This window comes from Mchenga conophoros, linkage group LG18, assembly GCF_057382185.1.
Source record: "Mchenga conophoros isolate Kocher_MC1m ecotype Shallow Benthic linkage group LG18, M_conophoros_male_GT1.1, whole genome shotgun sequence".
NCBI classification, from domain to species: Eukaryota; Metazoa; Chordata; class Actinopteri; order Cichliformes; family Cichlidae; genus Mchenga; species Mchenga conophoros.
Genome location: NC_140543.1, coordinates 7,110,729 through 7,134,379, shown reverse-complemented (window position 1 = coordinate 7,134,379; position 23,651 = coordinate 7,110,729). Strand labels below are relative to the sequence as shown.

Below are 23,651 nucleotides of genomic sequence, written 5' to 3'. Positions count from 1 at the left end.
CCCATTAGAACAGCAAAGGCGATTACATTCATCCTCTTAGCACAAACACACACACTCTGACTCTAGAAAACAGTGATGGTCTTTAGTTGAAATGAAAAAAAGATGAAGAGGCCAAAGGAGCTGGTGCAGAGGACTTTGTGAGGGAAATCACAGGAACACATGTTTGCTACATTTTCTAAAGAAACCTGAGTCAATCTGAAAGCTCCTTGTTAGTCTTTGGTTGTTCTTAGCCTTTCATGAAGGTTGCCCACCAGAGCTCTCTCAGCCACTGCCAAAAGCTGACGTGTGTTTGTCTGTGTGTGTATTGCCCGTCAGTCTGTCTGTATGCCAGACTGGGATAATGTCCCACAGCTGACAAAAGTGTGGCTGGCTGCAGTCAGCTCAGTGACCTCAGGCCAAATGCTGGTCAGATTATCAGAGACTGTGATACATTACAAACATATTATAATCCTTTTGGAGTCAAACACAAGGAGGCATATACGTATCTGACGTGTATAATCTTATGTGACCATAATTGAAAAACTAGATTTCTCCAGTTTCAGCACTTAAGCCTTGATAAGCCAATTCTAGCCTTTATAGACAAAAGTCTTTCACGTCTTTGAAAAGTAACAATAAAAACGACAGTTTGAATGTTTTCTTTTTAAATTTGTCTTAATAGTGTTTTTAGTTAAGCACTATTTAGACGAGCTACTTGGAATTGATTGGATCAATACATAATACAATATTACAATTAACAAGACTTTATTTAAAAAATGGTTTGCTTCTGTTTCTCAGTGTGGAAATGGACAAAACTATGGGGTCACAACTTTTACTCCTTCAGTTCAGGTGTTTTCAGTCCCACTGCCACAGGTGAACAAAATCAATCAAGCTATACAAATGTTTGTGAAAAAAACTGGTTGTTTTAAAGAGCAATCCAAGGGTAACAGCAATCTACCGGTGCAACACGTCAGTTTGTGCACTTTCTCCCTCCTAGATATTGCACAAACAACTAAGTTTTACTACAGTGACTGCTACTATTAAAGTGACAGACAACATCAAGTTAATGCATAAAAGTTGCCAGTGCTTTGCAGAGTTTGAAAACCTTCTCTGACATCAACAACAGCACAAAGATTGTGCGCCCAGAGCTTCAATGGGATGGGTTTCCATGGCCGAGCAGCTGCCGCAGGCGTGCTTATTGTCCACAAACTGCATTATATCAAGTTTCTAGAATTTCTTTTTTATCGCCACTATGAAAATCTTTTGATGTTATTTATGATTTTTATTTTTTCTGTCTTTCCAAAATACATCACTAAGGTTACGTTTACCTTTAAATACAATAATCTTCCTCAGTATATCAAATACTTGAGTACTACTACTAATAGTTTCAGCTTGTATGACCCATCTGCTACTCAGTTTTACTTAATATTGCTGTTGGACTGTGTGGCATGAAAATTGTGTAAAATTTGGGATGAAAACAAACAAAGGTAAGAAGAATCCATTCAGAAGGCCAGATAATACTTTGTAAAAACGCTAGCATTGTAATTATTTTTGCTGATGAATTAACAAATAACAAAAGACATTCATGGAATTGCTCTTAATGCACTTATCAAAAATAAAAAAAACCCCCAAAAGGATATTAAAACATTTTTTTCTCAGAAAAATCTCTATTATATGTTAATGTAGCTTTTTAAATACCATTTCTGCAACAAATGAAGTGTAAGCTACTTTTAAAAGACTCATTGTACTTATAACGGTCTTACGGCCACCCTGTGATGTCAATGGAGCATAACCAAAAATTGCAGGTACCCACGCATTATTTGAGAAAAGAATCAAAGAGACATAAAACACAAGAGATGATTCATAAAGTCAGAGGGAAAAATAGATGTTAAGGGGGGAGGAAGACATGTCGCAGAAATAGAGAAATTGTTCTGGGAGAGAAAAGGGACAAGAGAGAGAGAGGTGGGAGCAACAATTAAATTCAGAAAGAACAAAAGACAGAAAAAACATTTAATTTGTTTTCTGTCCTTCCGTTTCTCTCCCCCACCTTCTCCTCCTCTATCCAAATTCTGAGGAAACAAAAAGCGCAAGAATTACTTTTTCTTGTTGTGACACATAATAACACTCCTTTTTCTTGCCTGCATGAAGAGGAAAATGAATGGTGGGAGAACCGCTCATTCACACCATTTTCTCTTTCTGTTTCACAGGTTTTGTGAGCTTTTTTCCCCCCTTTTCACAACACAATAGACTCCCTTCTAGCCAGAAAAGCTGCAGCAGACTACTCACTGCTTTAGTTTTTCTTTTTTGAGAGGAAGGACTTAACAAACCAAGGGCTATTGTGAAGATTCTGATAAAACTCAAAATGGACGGTATTAAGAAAAAATGCCTAATTCGGGCTTTCCCTTGAAGGAGATGGTGGAAGCATGAAAAAAGCGGGACTAGTATAAAAACCTCTGCCTCATTTTGAGATTCCCTCTTCTGTAAGACCGCTTTGGGGTGGAGGTCGAGGAGTAGGACTTAGGAGGGTAGAGGGGGGTGTGCTATAGATGAGAAGGAGGAGAGAAAGCCTGGAAAAAAAAAGAAAAAGAAAGAAAGACACGCAGCCCTTGAGGAGGCCACGAAAACCCCAAAGCCGAGGGCTGGGTTGACCAGCTGGACCTGAAGAAAAAAAGTGCAGAAAGAAATGGTGCAGTGCTGAAAAGCTCTCTGGTATTCACTGTGTTTTGATAGATTCTTAAGATGAAGAGAAAGGTGATGGGTGGTGGTTAGAAACAGGAGAGAAGTAAGGGCGCATTTTGGAAAAGTTGAAGGGAAAAAAAACGTGAGAACCACCTCAACCCTGCTACATCGCTATAATTCTTGAGGAAATTTGCAATTCCTTGGGAAAAAACTGTTGGAATCTATTAGGAAAGAGGGGAAGGAGGAGGAGGGAGTGTGAAGGAAACTGGGGTTATTCTGTCTCTGAGAGGATGGAAGAAGAGGAGGAGGCAGTGAGAAATTTCTTTGATCAGGATGGAGAAAACCTGCAAACCCAAAGGCTTTAAGGTTCTCAGGACAAAAAAGGAGGAAAGTAGAGCTGAGAAAGTGATGTACGAGAGGGCAACTAGATTTTTCAGGTATTTCGTTTTAAATACAAACCTATATTATCGTCTTTTCAACAGGGCACTTTACAATCATCTATTTAATCCTTAAGCACTTGCAAACATACAGTGGCTTAAACGGAGGAAGACAAATCTTATAATCTACAGACATCAGCCAGGTCAAATCGTTTAAAACTTTATTTGAGATGATACGTTTTTGTAGACGATTGTTGCTTTTCACTGTTACAAAGCAATGGCAGCACCTTTAATTTTATACATTAGTATTTGTTGCCTGTGATTTTGTATAATTTAGTTAGTTAATTTTGGTAATGAGCACGTTTCCAGTTTAACTAATTGTAGACACACGTACAATGCTGAGCTGTAAAATGAGGATAAGTAGGGGATAAGTACATCATAAAGAAATAGCATACAAGCAAAAGCCAAAGCAAAACTCCTAATTAAAGCTGCAATAACTGATTTAATTATAACTTCATAGCAAAACTAATGTATGAGCATTAGCTCCGTCTTGGTCTCAACCAAATTCGGAGGAAAATATCTGCTTGCTACAACTGAAACTTTGCCTTTTTGTTATGCAGTTGTCTGGGTGATGAATACAGAGAGTAAACCAAAGAGGTTACAACGATTGGCTGGAAGACCAAAGCACTAAACTCATGAGTTAATACTCTATTTGGCCTTTTTAGGCACCCATTTCATGTTAATCTTTTCCAGATGAATAACTTTAACTACTCTGCACATTAAAATCTTCATTTTATGCACTGTAGTTTATAAAAATCTAACATGTTAGAAGACGATCATGTGGTTTGTATATGGGATATAAACACCTAGGATATGGTAATGCAGTACTACAGTACGTATATAAGTACTCAAGTGAACATACCTCAAATTTGTCCCAAAAAGATAAAGTACGGAGCAAAGAAATTTATCTTTTTAAATGAGAAATTTAAAGATAATAGTGACAGACTGGTCGGTTGGCACAGCTCAGACCAAGTGAGAGTCTTCTATCTTTGCTTCTGCTGATTTTCATGTTTTACCTCGAAGGATTACACGCTCCTGTATGGGTTCAGCAGATTTCACAACTCCCCCAGTTTATGAAACATCTTCAGAGGCAATAAAATAAAGTAAAAACATAAAGTGCTGTCAAAATCCTATTTTTCTGCTAACATAAACACTCTACCTAACACAGATTTCACACCGTTTTATCAATGGTGAAATCCACTTTGATCCTCACAATAAAACCTCTCTAGCATTTCCTGACCACGGTCCGATTACATCACTCAAAGAAAAGATGATTTTCTTTTCAAAAAGATAAAAAAAATATTTTGTTTATTAATATCTCAGTGAGGACGGGGAGGGTTAGGCCTCGTTTTAGGGCCTTTATCTGGCTTATTCACAAAGTGGAGCAAACAAACATGAAGAGCCTTAATAAACGTGAAGCTTTACCAGCTTGAAACAGCTGGGTGATGAACAGACGTGATGATACTTTCATGTAGGAGACTATGGTTCTACTCCTGTTTGTGCTCATCATTAATTTTTTATTTTTTAATTTGGTTTTCAATTATTTTTAAGATGTGCTGCAACAAAAAACCTTTTCAATCTCAATTGCTAATTTGCTTTTTATAACAAATAATCCTTTCTGTCATCGTTGTATTTTTACTCAGTTGTATATAGTATTTGTATTTGTATTCTATTTTTATCTTATTGTATATTTATTTTATTCTTTTTTTTTTTTTTTTTTTTTTTTTTTTTTTTTTTTTTTTTTTATTAAATGACATCAGAAACAGCAGTATGCGACATTACGTGATGGCAGAGCTTCAGTTCATCCTTTGTCATTTTTTTTTTTTTTTTTTTTTTTAATAAATAGGACAGGAGGAATGAATGAGAGAGAGAGGGGGAGAGAAAGAAAGAAAACCCAAGGGGAGAAGAGACGGTGAGAAGGGGGGGGAAGAGAGACAAAAAAAAAAAAACTCCTGGGTCACCTGTATGGAGAAAAAACAAACAAACAAACAAACAAACAAACAAACAAACAAACAAACAGAGGAGACAGCAAACAACAAAGAGCAACATAATAATAGAGAAAACAAAGCACCATCACAATAAACTAGCTAGTCATAGATATCAGTATTTACTAAGTAATAAACGATATTGTGCAGCACGCAAGATAGACAGCGCACAGTGTGCTTTGAGGCAGCAGCCAAGAAAGCTTTAGTCCGCGTCTGTGAATACCCATGTGTGCATACCTGTGTGGATCAGCATGCTTGCATTCCAAAGGTTTCTCCATGTAATGATCTGCTAGGGAGTGTGGGGGGGCCACAGCCCCGTCCTCCAGGGTGTGAAGCGGGTATGGAGGAGATCAAAACTCCAGACATCCAGAGGCCCCCAGAACACAAGAGACCATGGAAGACCAACAGAGGGGCAGCCGCGCCACTGTTCCAGTAAGAGCTGAGGAGAGTCCCAGATGAGGGCTCACTCAGCAGCCGCGGAGCAGAAGCCAGGGGGGGTTGCAGTGACGCGCCCGTGAGCTCCGCCGGCCCCCAGCTGCGCCTGAGTGACCGAGCCCTAGGCCGAGAGGCCGGGGGCACCCCACCTCCAAAGGGGCCCGAGCGAGCCCCAGGCCCCAGGCCCCGACAAGCGGCCGCCAAGGAGTGAGCCGGTGTGTACCCGGACGCCCACCCCCAGACACAAAGAACCACCAACACACCGACACCTGAGGGAGTCCGCCACCGGCAGGGGAAGTGGTGGTGGGTGGAGATAGGCCTCCAAACCTTGGAGGGCCTGAGGTGTCCCCAGAGAGGTGGCGTCTGATACCCAACCTGACATATAGACACAGACATACAGGCACACACAGACACAAACATCCATTCCCACCCTCATGCTCTCATATGCACTCACTCCACACTCAACCAACGTGGAGACAGACATAAAGAGACGCTGTACACACAATCACACTCCCCAAGCGTACTCTACAAACCGGGTCTAGGTACCCTTGCCCCTGGAGGGGGGAATTGCACCCAGACCCAGGTGGTGTTACCCTTTTCCCTGCGGTGGGGAGAGGCAGACCACCCCGACTCCGCAGCAGCAGGGAGGCCCCACACCCCAGACCGCAGTCGGACGGCCAACTCCTCCTACTAGCCCCCCCGCTCCAGCAGGCCGCAGAGAATGGGGGTGGGAGAAGACTCCAAACCTCCCTCCACCCGCTCATTGTAGTGTTGATGCATATGTGTTCTAAGGTGCAATTAAAACCCAGGAGGGCATGGAGCTACCTGCCAAGGAGCAGCAGGTAAGCGCATAGTCCCTCCTGCTAGCCCTCAATGACTAAGTGTATTTAAAATTGAGAGGTGGGCAACGACGTCAGGGGTGAGGTATACACCCTGATGGTGATTTGGACTCCGTGATTGTGCCCACCCCCAAGATCCTATATGTATGTGTAATGAGAGTGTGAATAATGTGAATGTCTAAGTTGTGGGATAAAATTGAGGCAGAGGCAGCCAGAAGGGGACAGGGGGGGGGGGTAGCCTCCTCTGCACCCTGGTGACATACCCCCACTCCAAGGCCCTGCATGTGTGGGTGGTTGTGGAGGAGCGGGAAGAGGGAGGCAGCTGGAGATGGGGAGGGAAGGAAGGGAGGGGCAGGTAACCCCTCCCTGGGGCCAGCTCCCCCGCTGACCCCAGTAGGCACTCCCACCCTCCGCGACCCGCCAGGGAAGGGGGGCCCAGGCCCATCAGACCGGGGCCCAGTGCAGTAGCGCCCCCCGGCTCCACAGAGCCCTGGACAGTCCACCCAACCCCACCACAGAGAAAACTGCACCCACCCCACCAACCACACATCTTCCAGACTACATAAGACGGTAAACGCCCAGGCTGAGATCTTCCTCCACCTCTCCTGTATCTCCCCCTCCTGCAGAGAATTCCTGAGAGAAGAAAGCTCCTGCCAGATGTGACCATCCCCCCCACCAGTTGAAGAGCCCCCCAGGCGGCTCGATGCACCGGCGGCACCCTGCTCCAGGGCCGGGCCCCCATGCACCCACCCGCCCACAACCCCGGCAACACACCAACCAGGACCCGAGCCCCCGAGGCCCGGCCCGGGCCCCCGCCCAGAGACGGAGCACCCCCAGAACCTCACGCCCATCCCGGACCCACCCAGGGGCAGCCAGGTTGCCAGGTCAGTAACCCACGTCCGTCAGCACAGACCCTCCCCTAGCCCCGCTGCACGCAGCCGCGAGGAAACAGTCACCTGAGAGCCAACAGAGCCCTCAACCGGACGTGACCGCTACCCCGGGTTGAGCCCCCCAAGGAAGATGCCTCCGGGGAACCCCCCCGACGCCCTAAGCCTGCCCCTACCCCCTCACCAATCACAACAGTGAAGGCGGGACCAAACTATGACCCCCCACCCCCACTAGGTGATGGAGCTGATAAAAGGGGCCCAGAGCAATTGATCTAATGTGGTGGCAGAGGCTGTGTCAAGACTAATGTAATCTAATAGATAATTTCTATATTGGTTAGAATTAAGATTATTTTTATTTTTCCAGTTCATGAGGACTGTTTTCTTGGCTATGCATAGGGCAGTGAAGATCATATGGGCTATATTCTTTTCTGAAGTGACATTATCTAAGCTGCCCAACAAACACACTAAGGGGGAAGTTGGAATGTTACATTTCAGACACTTTGATAAGTCTTCACATATCTCGCGCCAAAACTTTTGCACTGGTGGACAGAACCAAAGAGCGTGGATGTAATTGTCTGGTGTATTGCCTTGACAGTGTGAGCAGTTGTTGGAAGATGTAAAGCCCATCTTAAACATCCGATGACCTGTATAGTGCACTCTATGAAGTATTTTGTATTGTATTAATTGCAGACTGGGATTTTTAATTAATTTAAAAGTTTTTAAGCAAATCTGAGACCAGAAGTTTTGGTCTAGGTTGACTGATAAATCTGCTTCCCACTTTGCAGTAGGAAGGGATATTGATTCATCTAATTTAGAAAGTGTTCTGTATATTTTAGATAATAATTTGGGGGATTTAAGAGTAAGAAAATGTGCCGCACTTAGTGGTGTTTGTAATTCAACTTGACTGAGGTTAAATTTCTTTTTTACTATGGATTTAATTTGTTGATATTCTAAAAACCTTGTCTTGTTGATCCCATATTGTTCAACTAGTCTGTCAAATGGAATAAATTCTGTTCCCTCTAATATATGTTCTAAGTATTTAATTCCTTTACAACTCCATTCTGGGAAATTAATCATATTATTGTTTTGTAATATGTCAGGGTTATTCCAGATAGGTGTACGTTTGCATGGGATTAATGAAGACTCCGTTATTTTTAGAAACTCCCACCATGCTGTTAGAGAAAAGCTGATGTTGATACTTTTAAAGCATTCATGTCTTTTGATGTTTGAGCTAATAAATGGTAGGTCTGAAATCTCTAGATCCTTGCATAGTGCCTGTTCAACATCTAGCCAGGGCTCAACTAAGAAGGTATGTTTTAACCATTCTGAGATGAACTGAAGCCTGTTGGCTAAGAAGTATTGGTGAAAATTAGGCAGATCTAATCCTCCTCTATCCTTGGTTCTTTGTAGCGTTTTTAAGCTAATACGCGGGGGTTTATCTTTCCAAAGGAATTTGGAAATATATGAATCCAGAGATCTGAACCAATCTTGTGATGGTTTGTTAGGGATCATCAAAAATAAGTAATTTATTTTTGGCAAGATCATCATTTTTATAGTGGCGACCCTTCCCATGAGTGATATGGGTAAAGATTTCCATCTAGTCAGATCGCCTTCTACTTTCTTTAGAAGTGGGATGTGGTTTAGTTTAGTTAAGTCTGAAAGCTTAGGAGAGACATTAATACCTAAATATTTAATATTTCCGGATTGCAGTGGGGCAGAGGAAGAATTATGGAAGGAGCAGTTAATGGGGAGAACTGTAGATTTTGGCCAGTTAATTGAATAATCTGAAACTCTTGAAAACCAGTTTATTAAAGTAATTACCTCAGAGAGGTTGGTTTGTGTGTTTTGCAGAAAAAGCAACACATCATCCGCATAGAGACTGATTTTATGTTCTATGTTCTTACATTTTATGCCCTTAATTGTTGTAGCCTGTCTAAATGCTGCTGCTAGAGGTTCGATAAAAATTGCAAAAAGTGAGGGGGAGAGTGGGCATCCCTGTCTGGTGCCCCTCAGGAGACAGAAGCTGGAGGATGTCTGGTCATTTGTTCTGATACGAGCCGTTGGGGAATTGTATAATATTCTTATCCAGTTTATGAAAGAGTTTCCAAAACCAAATTTGTGTAAAGTTGCGAATAAAAATTTCCAATTAACTCTGTCAAATGCTTTTTCTGCATCTAGAGATAATATTATGGCTTCGATGTTTTTATCGTATGAGTAGTCTATTAAATTAAGTAATCTACGAGTGTTTGTTGAGGAGTGCCGACCTTTTATGAAACCAGTTTGGTCAGGATGAATTAAGAGGGGGGTCATTTTCTCTAATCTCTTTGAGAGAGCTTTGCAGATTATTTTAAGGTCTACATTTAAAAGAGAAATTGGACGATAGCTTGAGGGAAATAAAGGGTCTTTGCCTGGTTTTAGCAGGAGACTAATGTTGGCAGAATTCATATTTGGTGGTAGTCTGCCCTTTTCCTCGATTTCCTGCAACATGCTGTGGAATACTGGTGCCAAAATTGTCCAGAATTCTTTGTAGAATTCTGCAGGGAAGCCGTCTGGACCTGGAGCCTTATTATTGGGCATACTTATCAGGGCTTCCTGGAGTTCACTTGGCGTCAGTGGCGAATCCAATTCCATTGCTTGACTGTCTAGTAATTTTGGAAGAGTTACGTTGTCAAGAAACAGATCAATTTCATTTTTAGATGGGTTTATTTGTGGTGAGTATAAAGTTTCATAGAAATCCCTAAAAATGTTGTTTATTCTTCCAGGATCATATATTGTGTTCCCCGATAAATCTTTAGCAGCACATATAGTTGTTTTTTCTTTATTTATTTTTAGCTGGTTAGCTAGAAATCGACCTGATTTGTTACTGTGTTCAAAATTCTGCAAGCGAAGTCTTTGTATAAGGAATTGTGTTTTTTTATTAATAATTTCATTTAATTCTAGTTTTGTTTTGCATATTTTGTTCAATGTTTCCTGATCTTGGTCGCACGCGTAGGCTTCTTCTAGTGATTTGATGTTTTTTTCTAATTCCTGAATATTTTTGTTTTCTTCTTTCTTTTTGTGTGATGAGAAAGAAATTATTTTACCTCTCATCACAGCTTTCCCTGCTTCCCATAGAACAGAAGCAGATATTCCGGGAGTGTCATTAAAGTCTAAATATGAAGTCCATTCCTTTTTAAAGTATTTAATAAAGTCTTCATCTTTAAGTAGTGATATATTAAATCTCCAGTTTTTACTTGGCGTAGTATTATTCTTGTGCATTAGTGTTAAAGATACAGGAGCATGATCGCTGACAGCTATAGGATGAATCTCAGTGTCTGAAATGTCACACAGCAGTGAGCTGCTGACCAAAAAATAATCCAGACGAGAGTAAGAGTGATGAACATGCGAGAAAAAAGTATATTCCTTACTGGTGGGGTGAAGAGAGCGCCATGCATCGCAAAGACCAAAGTCGTTCATATACTGTTTGATTATATTTGTGGACTGCCAATTACGCTGAGTTCCTGTTGTGTTGAGCCTATCCATTTCTTCATTTAGTCCAAGGTTGAGGTCACCGCCAAGAATGAGTGTGCAATCAAGGTGTTCAGAGAGTGCACTAAAAAAACCGTGGAAGAATGAGGGTTCATCAACATTTGGACCATATATACTAACAATACATAGTTTTTTGTTCAATATTGATAGTTTAATAATTAGAAATCTACCCTCTGGATCTATAACTGTATCAAGTACTGTAAAATTAACATTTTTATGTATTAAAATTGCTACTCCCCGTTGTCTAGAATTATAACCGGCTGCAAACACGTTAGGAAACTCAGGTGTTTTAAGTTCGTTTAAACCTGTGACAGGTTTGTGAGTTTCTTGTAATAAAACAACATCTGCCTGTAGTTTTTTAAGCTGGTTAAATATTTTTAACCTCTTTCCTCTGGTGCCAGCTCCATTTACATTCCATGTGACAAACCTCAGCATGCCCTTAATTGTGCGTGTATGTTTATTTATTTTATTTTATTCTACTGTATATAGTATTTTATTTTATTCTATTCTGTACAGTTGTGTACTGTATTTATTCTTATTGTATTCTAATTTTTGCCTCATAACTTTTGCACTGTCCACTTCCTGCTGTGACAAAACAAATTTCCCACGTGTGGGACTAATAAAGGTTATCTTATCTTATCTTAAATTCATGAAGAATGTGTGTTTTTTTAATGACTCATGCTTTTACAATTTATCAGGGGTTAAGGCTAGAAATTATTAAAAGCTTTGAGTCACTTTCGGTGACAGGTAGGCGTCGCCTAAATACTGTACCTGTCTGTTAGGCTTCACCTGACCTGGTTCAAGTGTCGACTGTGTTTGTGCAGCTGCATTTTAAGTATGTTTTTTTTAGCAGCATCTGTGTGATGCATTCACACAACGCATGGATGCAAGCTAGTTAGCTTGGAAAGGTCAAAGGTCACAAAGCTAAAGTTGAGATCAGTCCACATAGCTATGGTAATCCATTATATAAAGACTAATAATAATAGAATAAAAGTAAAATTAAGTTGTATTTAAGTTGTAAAATCTAATGGCAGCAAAGGACAACTTTTTGCATGTTTCACATTCTCATATATATTTTCAGTGTAGTGTTAATGGAAACTTTTGACCCACAGCTAATGTGTTAATTCGATGTCAAGCAGGAAAATGCTCATTGCTCTAATTTGCTGCCACAGTAGCCTCGGCTACACTTCACATCATTTGAAATCTCCTCCATTACTTAGCAAAGAAAAGAAAACAGTTTTCCTTAGTTTTCCTCTTCTGATATCTATGTACTCTCCCTGCTGTCTGTCAAAAAATATATTTTGTTTAAAAATATCCAAGGCAAAAGTTACTTGTTATGAGATTAATTAATTTCATGTTGCTTCAATGGCCAATTAGGTTTTTATAGACAAGTTTGGAATGGGAAGGATTTGGGAAGGAGATAAAAGGACATGGAGGACTTTCCCCCTCGCATCCACCAACTCCCGCCCATTCCTCCCGGCCCCTTGGTGCTTGGGAGGGGCCCCATCACAGTGTGACAGCCTGGGAAATGGCCACTGAAGCCCAAACTGACCCTTTGATCTGGAATTAAAGACCCAGGAGCTCGTTCTGCTACAGCAGCACCACCACAGGACAAACGCACACTTACAAAGAAAGATACGCACACATACACACAAATATCCAATCAGTAGAAACAGTGGATTGATCACCTTCTGTCTTTACATCGTGTAACCGAAACATGAGGAATCAATTTTTAGAAAGACTTTACTGACACACACTAAACATCTGCCTTATTAACATCATCTACCTTTTCAAAGTTCTTCTAACATGAAGCCCACACTCAATTAGAGACTTTTAATTTGAAAGACATGAGACTAGTCAGATGTGTAATTACAGGCTCAGGCTTATAAACAAATCGAACCACATGAATGGAGGAAGTAAAAGGAAGTTGGTTTGTTAAAAACAAATCAAAATATTTTGTAAATAAAATACAATCAACCTGAACTTCAGTAAAGGAGACTTCACTTAACATGATATCAAGAACCGTCACTGCCCCTTAAAATATTCAGTCTCTTACATAATTACTCGCTGTGTTATTATATCATACTGTAATTATAGTAATTATCAAGCACTTATAATGTGCTTAAAATCCACTGGCTGTGAGTCCTCATGGCACTTCAAATAAACAATTCATGGTCAGTTCAGGTTAATTACCAACAGCCTGCACACTAATTTTACATCTCCACTTCTTTTTAGCTCGTTTCTGTCACCACGTCATGAAAATCACACTTGCTCTCTGTCTGGATTTTACTGAGTTTAACTGTGTTTTGTTGGCAAGACAGGAGAAAAACAAGCTGCAGCATGGTGCCAGAGCAGCGGAGCATCCACTGAGATAATGAAACAGATATTCATTTGCAGTAATTAAGCAAAAGCTAATAAAAAATAACTAATAATATATTTTAAAAATCAGCTTGTTTTCTCTGGCTCAGAGGCAGAAAGTAAGAGTGATCGAGTGTGCTAATGGAAAATGTCATTGTTCGTAGCTACTCATCACTGTAATGATCTAATTAAATGTCATTATTTTCAATGCAATCATCCAACTTTGCAAAAAGCAATAACTTTGATGATAGCGGGAATAATTTGACAGCCGTGCTTTTTATTTCTCCAGTCACAACAGGGAGGGCAAACTGAGCACCTTCTCCACACGGGCGAAAAGGAAGGGCGGGGAAAAGGATAGGGAACACCTACCTTTAGCCATCTTGTTGAGGACCATGTCGATCAGGATGTAGGTCCCAGTTCTTCCAGCACCATCGCTGCTCAGATGGATGAGAGAGAGAGTAGGATATGAGGGAGAGAGAGAAAAAGGGAGAATGCAAGAGGATGAGAGACAGACGGAGAAGCATTAATTAAATTTGTCTGATAACGTCATATCGTCGCTTATCGCCAATTAAGCAATTTTCTAATTCCTGTCACTTGATGTTTTTAATTATACTTCTACATTAATTTCCATAATGTTCATTTACATCATTACTCTGTTGCTATGTGATGTCATACGTATACGGATGTGGAAAATGCACAAAGTGTAACATTAATACGAGTGAATAAAAGGAATAAAAATCTTTTACAGGTACACTAAATGTTCCTGTTAATGCCCAAAAAGCAATACTGCATTAATACAGTTATGTACTGATTAGGTAAAAATGTGAGCGGCTGAGTGTGAGAGCTGATTAGAGATAATTACACAGCGCATTATCACAATCAGCTCTTCCACCGTGTCGACTTCTTCAAGTTCAGACAAGGAGGACTAAATGTTCTTTCAGTGTCTCATACAATTTTAAATAACATATAACCCAGGAAAAAAATATTACACTGAAATGTTTATAGCATAAGATCACTTGGCAGGACTGCTGGCAAGCTTGCAAAGCCGAGTAACACCTTCAGGTTTACAGTTGCTATATTTATTTTGTATCCTCTGCCATGTTCATGTTATTGTCTTTCTTTGTTTTTCCTCTGGAGTGAAGACAGACGCGACCCAACTCCAGTGTTAAGCGAGCGAGCATCAATCAGAAAGATTTAATACGTCGAGGTTTACGAGTCTTCTAATGCCATTTCAGGGGGATAAGCAACTTCAAACGTGTACAATTATGGAAACGAGAGACTGAGAGGTTCTTTTTAAAACATCAAAAAATGTAAACCTGTTTTTAGAGACATAGGAGCAAATGTATGTTTGTCTATTCTGAAATAAACACACTGAACACAGTGTGCAGAAACTGAATTACGCTCTGCTTTGTATGTGGAGGGAATATTTTCTATCCAAGATTTATTTCAAGTGTTGAAAATTGATGTCTGCACCCCTACCAGTCTATTTCATGTGCTGGTGTGTGCACGTGTATGTGTGTGTGTGTATGTGTGTGTGTGTGTGTGTGTGCATGCTGGCATGGGTCCATACTTTCTGAATATTTCATTTTCACTGGGACCTTTGTTATTTTCTGCAGTAATTGAGAAGTGCCACTGCAGCCTGCGAGTGTGTATGTGCCTATTCTACAGAGATGCTCTGATCTTACACACTAGATTTGCACGTGTTCATGTGTGTGTTATACAGGTTATTACGGTGTGATTTTAGCTCTATCGTATCACTGCACCTTGCCAGGATCATTACAAAGTGATCAAAGATATGTGATGTGTGTGTGTGTGTCAGCACACGCCTGAGGGCTGTGAGTAAACATGTCAAGATGTCTGCTGCCTTCTCTGACTCTGTTTAAAGTGATAGACATGGAAAGAGGCAAGGAGGAAGGGAAAGAGAAAGATGAAATAGAAAAATACACAGTGGATGGAAAAAAGAGAGAACGCTGCTGTGTGATTATTGAATTTCTGCATCTGCGCTCTTCAGTGTGCTCACTCCTCACTCTGACTGCTTCACTCTGCCCTCTGCATGCATTACAGTGATAAATGGCTGTGCACAGTTGACTTTGACAAAATCATTTGGAGGCTCTAAGTGAAAGTCTCTACAGCATGAACATCAAAGTTTATCAGTCTCTATATTATCGCAGCCTTAGATATGTTTGGCTGCTTGAGTTTAGGAATGTACTTGGACCGGTCCAAATCGAGGTTAGAATCTTGTCTTCATAAGCATCTAAATGCATTCGAAGCGCATTAATCACTGGAAAACTTCACTGCCACTCAAACCTTACCACCCAGAAAATATCCAGCATAAAAAGCGTCAGCTCTCCAACTGTAAGAAATATGGATTCCCCAGCTTTCCACCCAGATTTTCTCCTCCTGCTGAATAGATGATCCGCTCTAACGCTTGCTTTTATTAAAACTTTCGGCATCTCTGAAGAACATTTTTAATTTGTGGTACCTCTAAAAGCTGGCATTACAGAAACTCTCAAAATGAGTACATAATCAATGCAAACTTTGATCTTTTTATCATGATCTCTTTTTATAAAGGCACTTTTCTAAATACACAGAGTGCTTCACACTGGGAAGCAAACCCATAACATGCAGATTTTAATAAAGCAGAGAAATGTTTATCATCTGCTTGTCAGTTTCAAAAACTGGAAGTTCAAAAAACGCAATATTTCCTTTCCTTTCATTAAAGTTGATTCAGCACATCATATACTAAAGGAGGTAACAAAGGAGACACTGAAGCACCTTTCCTCTGTATTTAGGGAATTCAACCCACTCTTGTTATGGCTGCCACACAGATACAGATGGGTCACTTCACTCAGTGAGGAGCCTTCTTAAGTAAAACTGTTGATTTGTGCAATTTCCAAAAATCAGTCGGTTTGGCAAAAGGTCTGAAACCAAAACCTGTGCACTTCATAGGAGAAATAAACTTCTATGATAAGATGTAAATAAAGTCATACCGGCTCCAAGAAATGTAAATTAATAAGTGCTTCAATATTTTTGTAGAGCGTCTGCTTCGTTTTATTTCTCCTGTGTGGCTACAGCCACATTTAAAGTCTCCTGCTCTTTATATGTTGAGAACTTTTTAGTGTAATGATTGATTAGACTTCTGGTGTCACTGTGAACTTTATCATTTCAGCAGGGAGGGGAAATCAATACGCAGAAAGAATCCATATTTTTAAAAAAAACCAACATTGCAGATTTTTTCCTGCTGTGCTGGTGTGAAACCTGTTTTTATCACATAAGTAAATTTCTCCTGCCAGTCAGCTCTGATGAAGACAGTTTGTCTGGATGCTGAGGTCAGAGATGTCGAGCAGCGTCGGTGCAGACTGGATGAATCAAACACTTCACCCACACATTTCACTTTTAATGTGGAGGGTTTTTTTTCACTCAAATCACAGGGAACATCTGACTCGTTACCTTACCTACTATGTTTAAGATATTTACTTCCTTTGTTACCATAGTCACATCGTTACATTTAGGCTCACTTGTGCTGCAACATGCAACACAATAATTATGTGTGCAATGGTTTTATCTATGCAAACTTTAATATCATACTGACCAAAAATGAATAAACACCTCCAACTGTGCTTCACATTCTCCCGCCTACTGAGGATTTAAGTGATACCAAACTAACGTGAAAACACTGCAGCCTTCAAGCACATTAAAAAGTAAGGAAAGTTACCCTTGTGGGTAACAAAGTTCATCTTGTGTTAAGCAGTGCAGGCGGTGACAGGCTGACTTGGTAAATTAAAAATATTGAAAAAATTTATTTTGTCTTTAATTGTGTTTGTAAGCACAAATTATTAATTTCTTTTGTCAGGATAATTTTTAGACTAATGAATTTACCACCATAATTATGTTGCTTATTAACTTCAAACAGGAATGATGCATATCAACCTCTGTGCTCACCATAGCTGCGTGTACTTGTCCTACAAACCCTAATAGCAGCTTTTTCATGTACTCGCTGCATACATGTTAAACTGAAGCTCATATGTCCCAAGAACACTGAACAGATTGAGTGAGATTTTGTGGGTGCTCATATTTATTTCAGAAAGAGAATCAGACATGCACGTGGCATAAGTGACATAAGTATTTGTGTTTTGCATTGCAATTTTAATTTCTTATTTTTACTACTGTCATAATACATTGCATAAAGTTTCTTTTTAGTTTTATTAGCTTACTGTAATGACATACATGTACAGTAAAATGGCACCACAGTGGCATTGTTAGATGATTTGGGAGGAGAATAAATCAAATTGTCAAAGGTTTTATTTCCATTATACAATAACATGTCATGCTAGCTTCTATATGTTTGTTACCACTAAGCCTTTAAAGCCTAAACCATAAAATAATTGCCAGAAAATTTAGCGTTTAATGTTCATTCTGACAAAATAAAAAATAATACATTCATTTGCATATAGGAGTTTTAATTTTTATCATATCTGCTGCATCCAGCATTTTTTTGGTGCAATTTCTTCCTTAAAAATGAATTGTGCAGTTTATTTCACATTGACTTTTACATCATTGTCTCAAAAACTCGTGGATCAAATGTGAAACACTTGGCTTTAAAGGACTAGGACTGGCCATTGTAATTCTTTATCATTCTGTTGCACTGAAAGCTACCTGAAAAGCTTGCAATTGATCTAAAACACCGCTGTGACAGTACTGCAGGAAGTAGAAAGTAGAAAGACAACTCATATTTCTCTTTAGTGGCTCCTTGCTAAATTCAGCATTGAATTTAAAATCCTTTTTCCTCGTCTTGAATTAGGCCCTATCATTTCTTAAGAACCTCATAGTATCATTTCATCTCAATAGAGCACTTCGCTCTCAGACTACAGGCTCACTTGGGAGCTTCCAAAAGTAGAATAGGAAGCAGAGCCTTCAGCTATCAGGCTCCGCTCTCTCGTTTGCTTTTGGGAGACAGAAACATCCTCTTTACTGCAAAGATTAGGCTTCAAACCTTCCGTTTTGATAAAGCTTATAGTTAGGGCTCGATTAGGTGACCGTGAGCCCTCAGGCTGTTGGCAGACTTCCAATGAAGCATTGAGCATTTCTTATCCATTCCTGTCTTTTGACTTCTCAGTTATATGTTACTGTGCTACTGCTACATGGAAATAACTTTTGTCTGCTCTCTCCTGTAGTATGTGTTTAGTCCTATATGTTGTTCTCTCTGTGCTCTTCCTGTTAAAAGGGGGTTCTTTCTCCTCACTGTCACCATGTGCTTTCTCCAAGGGGAAGATTTAATTGTCTGGGTTCTCTCTCTAATGTTGTCTGGTATTCAACTTAACAGTAAAGTGTCTCGAGATGACAGTTATTGCAAAATGCTGCTATATATATATATATATATATATATATATATATATATATATATATATATATATATGTATATATATATATATATATATATATATATATATGTATATATATATATATATATATATATATATATATATATAACTACGTTGATTTCAATGCCCGGCAAGTCGCATACCAACAAATCCTGTTTAAAATTCGAAACCTCTAATGCAATAACACACGTCAAATTGAAGGATTTGGTTGATCATCAGAGTAAGTAAGTGTCATAAGAGTAGCCGAGAAAATTCAGGATGTTCAAGTTACTGTGGCTGGTGCTCCATAAAGGCAGGTTTAATACTCTGGTGTAGACTAGCAGTTAGAGCGAGAAATGTACAGTTTCATCATAGTGGAGCCATTGCACCATATTAAATAATAGATCATTTGGTGGAGTAGTGAGCAGACAGACATAAGGGCTATCTGTTATTGAAGTTTTTTTTTTTAATCCAATCATCTGAGGATGCTTGCACAAAAAAACTGTGGCAGATTTTTCTGCTAAATACCGATTTAATTATGTCTCACTGGTCTGAGTTATTTCCTCAGGTGGTAGGGGTATGCAGATGTGATTATACAAAAACACACACACATATGCAAACACAACAGCTGCAACCCTGCCTACTTCTATTTACCCTCTCTCACTCTCACCCACTGGCTCTGACCGGCAAGCTGCAAGCTTTGAACTGCCTCCAATTAAAAGTTACCCTCCTCCGCGGACAGTTTGTCAAATTAAATCACAACTTTTTGGCTAATCTCTCATTTAAAATGTTTGTCGTCCCACACATGCTGACAAGTGACATGGCAGTTGGTGGGGAATTAAATGGTGATGTGGACTGGAGGTCAGAAACCACAAAGGACCTGGGCAATTTGAGTTTTAAATCCTCTGAAAAAAGAAACTTTAAAACAATTTAACCAGCAACTTTAAAAGATCTGTGCTTGTTTGCGAGTTTGCCAGCATAATGCAGCATGTCTCTCTGAAAACAGAATGCATTTGATACTGAATTCACTGAATAGAAGCTAGAACCCTATGAATAAGCCACCATAAAAAGCATTCTGCCTTAGTTATTAGCATACTTGCCTGCAGTGGACTATGATAGGACATGAGCGGCCCCGGTAGCACTTGTTAACTTTCCTGTAAAAAAAACAAGACAGAAAGAAAAAGTTAGTGTTAACACAGACATGATAAAAAGGAGAGATATCGCTTAAGAAATCCGTCATAGAAATCAACAGAAAAAAATACTTTAAGGAGCCAATTATCTGCTTTATAACAGCTGAACTGGGAAACCAATGGTATTGCACAGCTGAGGTTCAGTTCAGTTTTATCTCCCTGACAGAATGCATATTTACTAATAGTAATAAAGATGAAGGTAAGTACACTTTTCTTCTTGGTTATTGCATGCATAGATGAATTAAAACCTGCAAGGAAAAAATTTAAAACAGGAAAGAGTTAACCTAAACATTACTTTAGAACAGTAACACCTGATTCTGGAGGATTAATATCACAGATACAGCATCACATACAGTCAGCACAGGTGCATCTAGGCTTCAAAAAATAAGAAAAAACATCCTGCACAAAACTACTTATAATTTTAGTATGTTTTACATGTTTTTACATGTCAAAACTGGTACTCAGTAAGGCTATCACTGCCATAAACTTCACCAATTTGTCCCATACCACCTACCATGGTATAGTGGACAATTTGATAACAGAGCCCTAATTCCAAAAAAGGTGCAATGCCGTTTGAAATGTAAATAAACATGACACAAATATTTGCAGATAATTTTAGATTTGGCAGCAGCGTCACATCTCAAAAGAGATGGGATGGGGCAATTAAATGCTGGACAAGTGAGTGGTACTTAAAAGTAACAGCTGGAGGAACATTTTGCAACTAATTAGGTTAACTGGCAGCAGGTCAGTAACATAAAAAAGACATCTTAAAGAGTGTTTCTCAGATGTGAATATGAGCAGAAATCTGCACGTACAAATTGTGGGAGAATTTAAGAATAATGTTCCTGCACTTCCAATATCTCATTCCCTGCAGTGCACAATATCAGAAAAAGAATAAGAGAATCTGGTGAAAAGTCAGTGCTCAAAGGCAAGCCCGAAAATCAATACTGGATGCTGATGATCTTCCGGCCTTCAGGTGACACTGCACTAAAAACAGTCATCACTCTGTCATGCAAATCGCTGCATGGTCTCAGGAACACTGAGAAATGATTGCCTTTGAAGACAGTTCACTGCACCGTCCATAAATGCAGGATAAAACTCTACTGTGCAAAGAAGAAGCCATCTGTGAACATGATCCAGAAATGCCAAAGCCCATTTAAAATGGACTGAGGCAAAATGGAAAACTGTTCTGTGGTCAGATGAATTGAAATTTGAAATTCTGTGGAAAGCAATGACGCCGTGCCCTCCAGACAAAAAAGAAGAGGGGACCATCTGGCTTGGTATTAGCTTCAAAGGTTCAGTTTTAAGTCTGCATCTCTGGTTGTATGGGAGTGCATTAGTACTCCTGTGGCAGCTTGCACATGGAATGCCACCATCAGTGCTCAAAGATGTATACAGGTTTTAGATCAACACCCATCGTCTTGCTCAGGGAAGGGCTTGCATATTTCAGCAAGACAATGTTAAACTGCATGCTGCATCATTACAACAGCACGGCTTTGAAGTAGAATTCAGATGCTGAACTATCCTGCCTGCCCCAGATGTCCACAGACTGATATTACAGTAAACATGTTTTTGCCATCAAATTCTGAATGACTTATTTTTGAATGTCACATTTATACAATCTAAACATTTGATCTGTTTTCTGTGTTCTGTTGTAAATAAAATATGTCAATCAATCATTGCATTGTTCTTATTTAGATATTACACAATGACATCTTTTTCCGAACTGGGTTTTGTATTATTAGAATTTATAGTCTCATGTAGTAAGACCATAATCTACATGCTGTTACAAAAACCTGCTTTACTGTTTGCTTCTAGCACATATAATAGTGCTGCACAGTTTAATTTAAACCAAATGTCAAAAGATCAGAGAGCCATGCTTCATTCGCAAAATGAAATAGTACATGTTTTTTTAACTTCTTCTTATTTCATAATCAGTATAGTTGAACACAACCATGAGGAATCGCACAGACATTTATAATCTGAAAGAAAATCATCATAATATTCCACAACGGAGGACAATCTGTGGCTGCTGTCACCCATGCATAAAAGAACATCAACAGTATGAGGAACACCACATTCTTCTCTCTCTCTTTTTAAAGACTGGGGTTAAAAAACAACAACTTTGCACCTTGTTCATCAAAAAACAGAGCAGTGAGCAGATCTGCACAAACTCACAGCTTCCATCTGAGAACGCAGCAGAAAGGCCGAGTTTGATCCCAGCTGGAGATCATCTCTGATTCTATTTTATGGTGAAACTCAAAATAACAATATTCATCTGAAACATATTATGTGAAGGTACGCTGTGTGTATGTGTGTGGCCTTTTCATAATCCATTATGCATCACCAGTCAGAGAGAGAAGCTTCAAATGTGCAGTTTTGATGCTTTTCCTTACTTGAACTTGAAGTTTTTGTGGTCATTTATGTTTAATTATTAAAATTTATAACTGTCTTTAAAAACACTTATTTAAACAGGGTGTAGTGGGAAGTACAAAGTACAAAGTAATGATCAGTTATTTGTCTTGCTCATTGTTCATATCCTGAGTTATTGCACTTGAATTAAAAATGTATATATCTCATTATTACATGAGGTCAAAAGAAGGCAAAAAAAAGCAAGTATAATTATATAATTGTCACTTTGTAGCTAAATAAATGACATAAGCAGTGGGTTTTACCTGGTGTTTCCTGCAGGGCAAACAACAAGCAACATTACACAAGCTTGAGTTTTAAAAAACACAAAGGCTGATCACCAAAATTCCCCTCACATTTTCATCCACCGCCCCACTAAAATTGAAAAGTCAGACCTCACTAGAGACAATCAAAAGTGATGTAACCATGGAAACAGCCAGCAGAGAATCGCCAGTAGGCGGGGTGGGAGGTCGGGTGTGGGTGTGTAGAAGGGCGTGAGATTCAAAGGAAATGCCCCATAAGAGAGATATTAGCCAGATAGCGAGAGGGGGATCAAAAGCCAGAAAGGGAGGCGCAGAAAAGAGTGGGAAAAAAAATCAATGGAGTGGATGACGACAGAGAGAGATGGTGAAAGATACAGACTGGCAAGCTGACGGACAGAAATGAAAGACTTAGAATATGTCCGCTCTTTATACGCATTAGCATTTTTGGATCAATATTATGAAAGATCCGGTTGTTGTCTGCAAACCACCAAAAATGTACAACAAGGTCAACATTTCTCCGATCAACACATTTGCAATATGAGGTCATGTTTTTAATTGGGTGTGTTCCATTATTTCAAACACAGTAATGTCTACACAACCCATGCATCGACACGCAGCAGCCCTGCAGCATTTAAAAATGTATTTTTAGAGACAATAACTCATGAAATGCCACACTGCCACCATTTGCAATCTGCCTGTAAACAGCGCGTGCAAATTTCCACATTATGAAACTGGTCCCAGATCTGCCTATTTGATACAACTAAGCCTATATACATATGTTTCAGTGACTTCAGTCAAATACTGCCATGTTGTTGAAAAAGCTGGCATCTCACACACAAAGTGTTTTTGGCACAAGTTCTGTGATGCACCGGGTTCAGTTTAAAGGGGCACATTTTAATCCAGACCCTCATCCTTTCCTTAACCTAACCATACAGTTTCAGTGCCTAAACCTATCCAGTAAGCAAAGGTGAAAGTGACTTATAAAGCTCAAAGCCTGTACTGTGTAATCAGCTGGATCTAGATGGAGGGAGCCCAGTCTCATAGAAGTGATTGTAAAGTTTGTTCCCCTTTGCATGCAGACGATCCAGCAAAGTCCACATTAGCAGGTTGGAAAGAAATGTTATCCTTTGTTGATGGTCTGAGACCTGGCAGACTGGACTTTGGCTAGTATGATATTTTAGAATTTTATTTTTATTTACTGACTTGTTAGAATTAGGTAACAAAACTACCCATATAGGAAAAGGCCACAGTTTGGGTTAAAATACACGCGTCCACAACAAAATATACTGTAAATCTCCAATTTGC

General features: G+C 39.6%; 1 protein-coding gene across 1 annotated transcript in view; it reads right to left on the bottom strand.

The window, feature by feature from the left end:
- LOC146553114 (receptor-type tyrosine-protein phosphatase N2-like) overlaps nt 1–23,651 on the bottom strand; it is a 220,548-nt gene that overhangs the window by 5,076 nt on the left and 191,821 nt on the right. Inside the window, exons 20-21 of the mRNA XM_085256023.1 lie at nt 19,585–19,638; nt 13,494–13,558 (exon numbers count right to left, since the gene is read on the bottom strand). Coding sequence (XP_085112149.1) covers nt 13,494–13,558; nt 19,585–19,638 — 119 coding nt within the window. The remainder of the gene's footprint in view (nt 1–13,493; nt 13,559–19,584; nt 19,639–23,651) is intronic.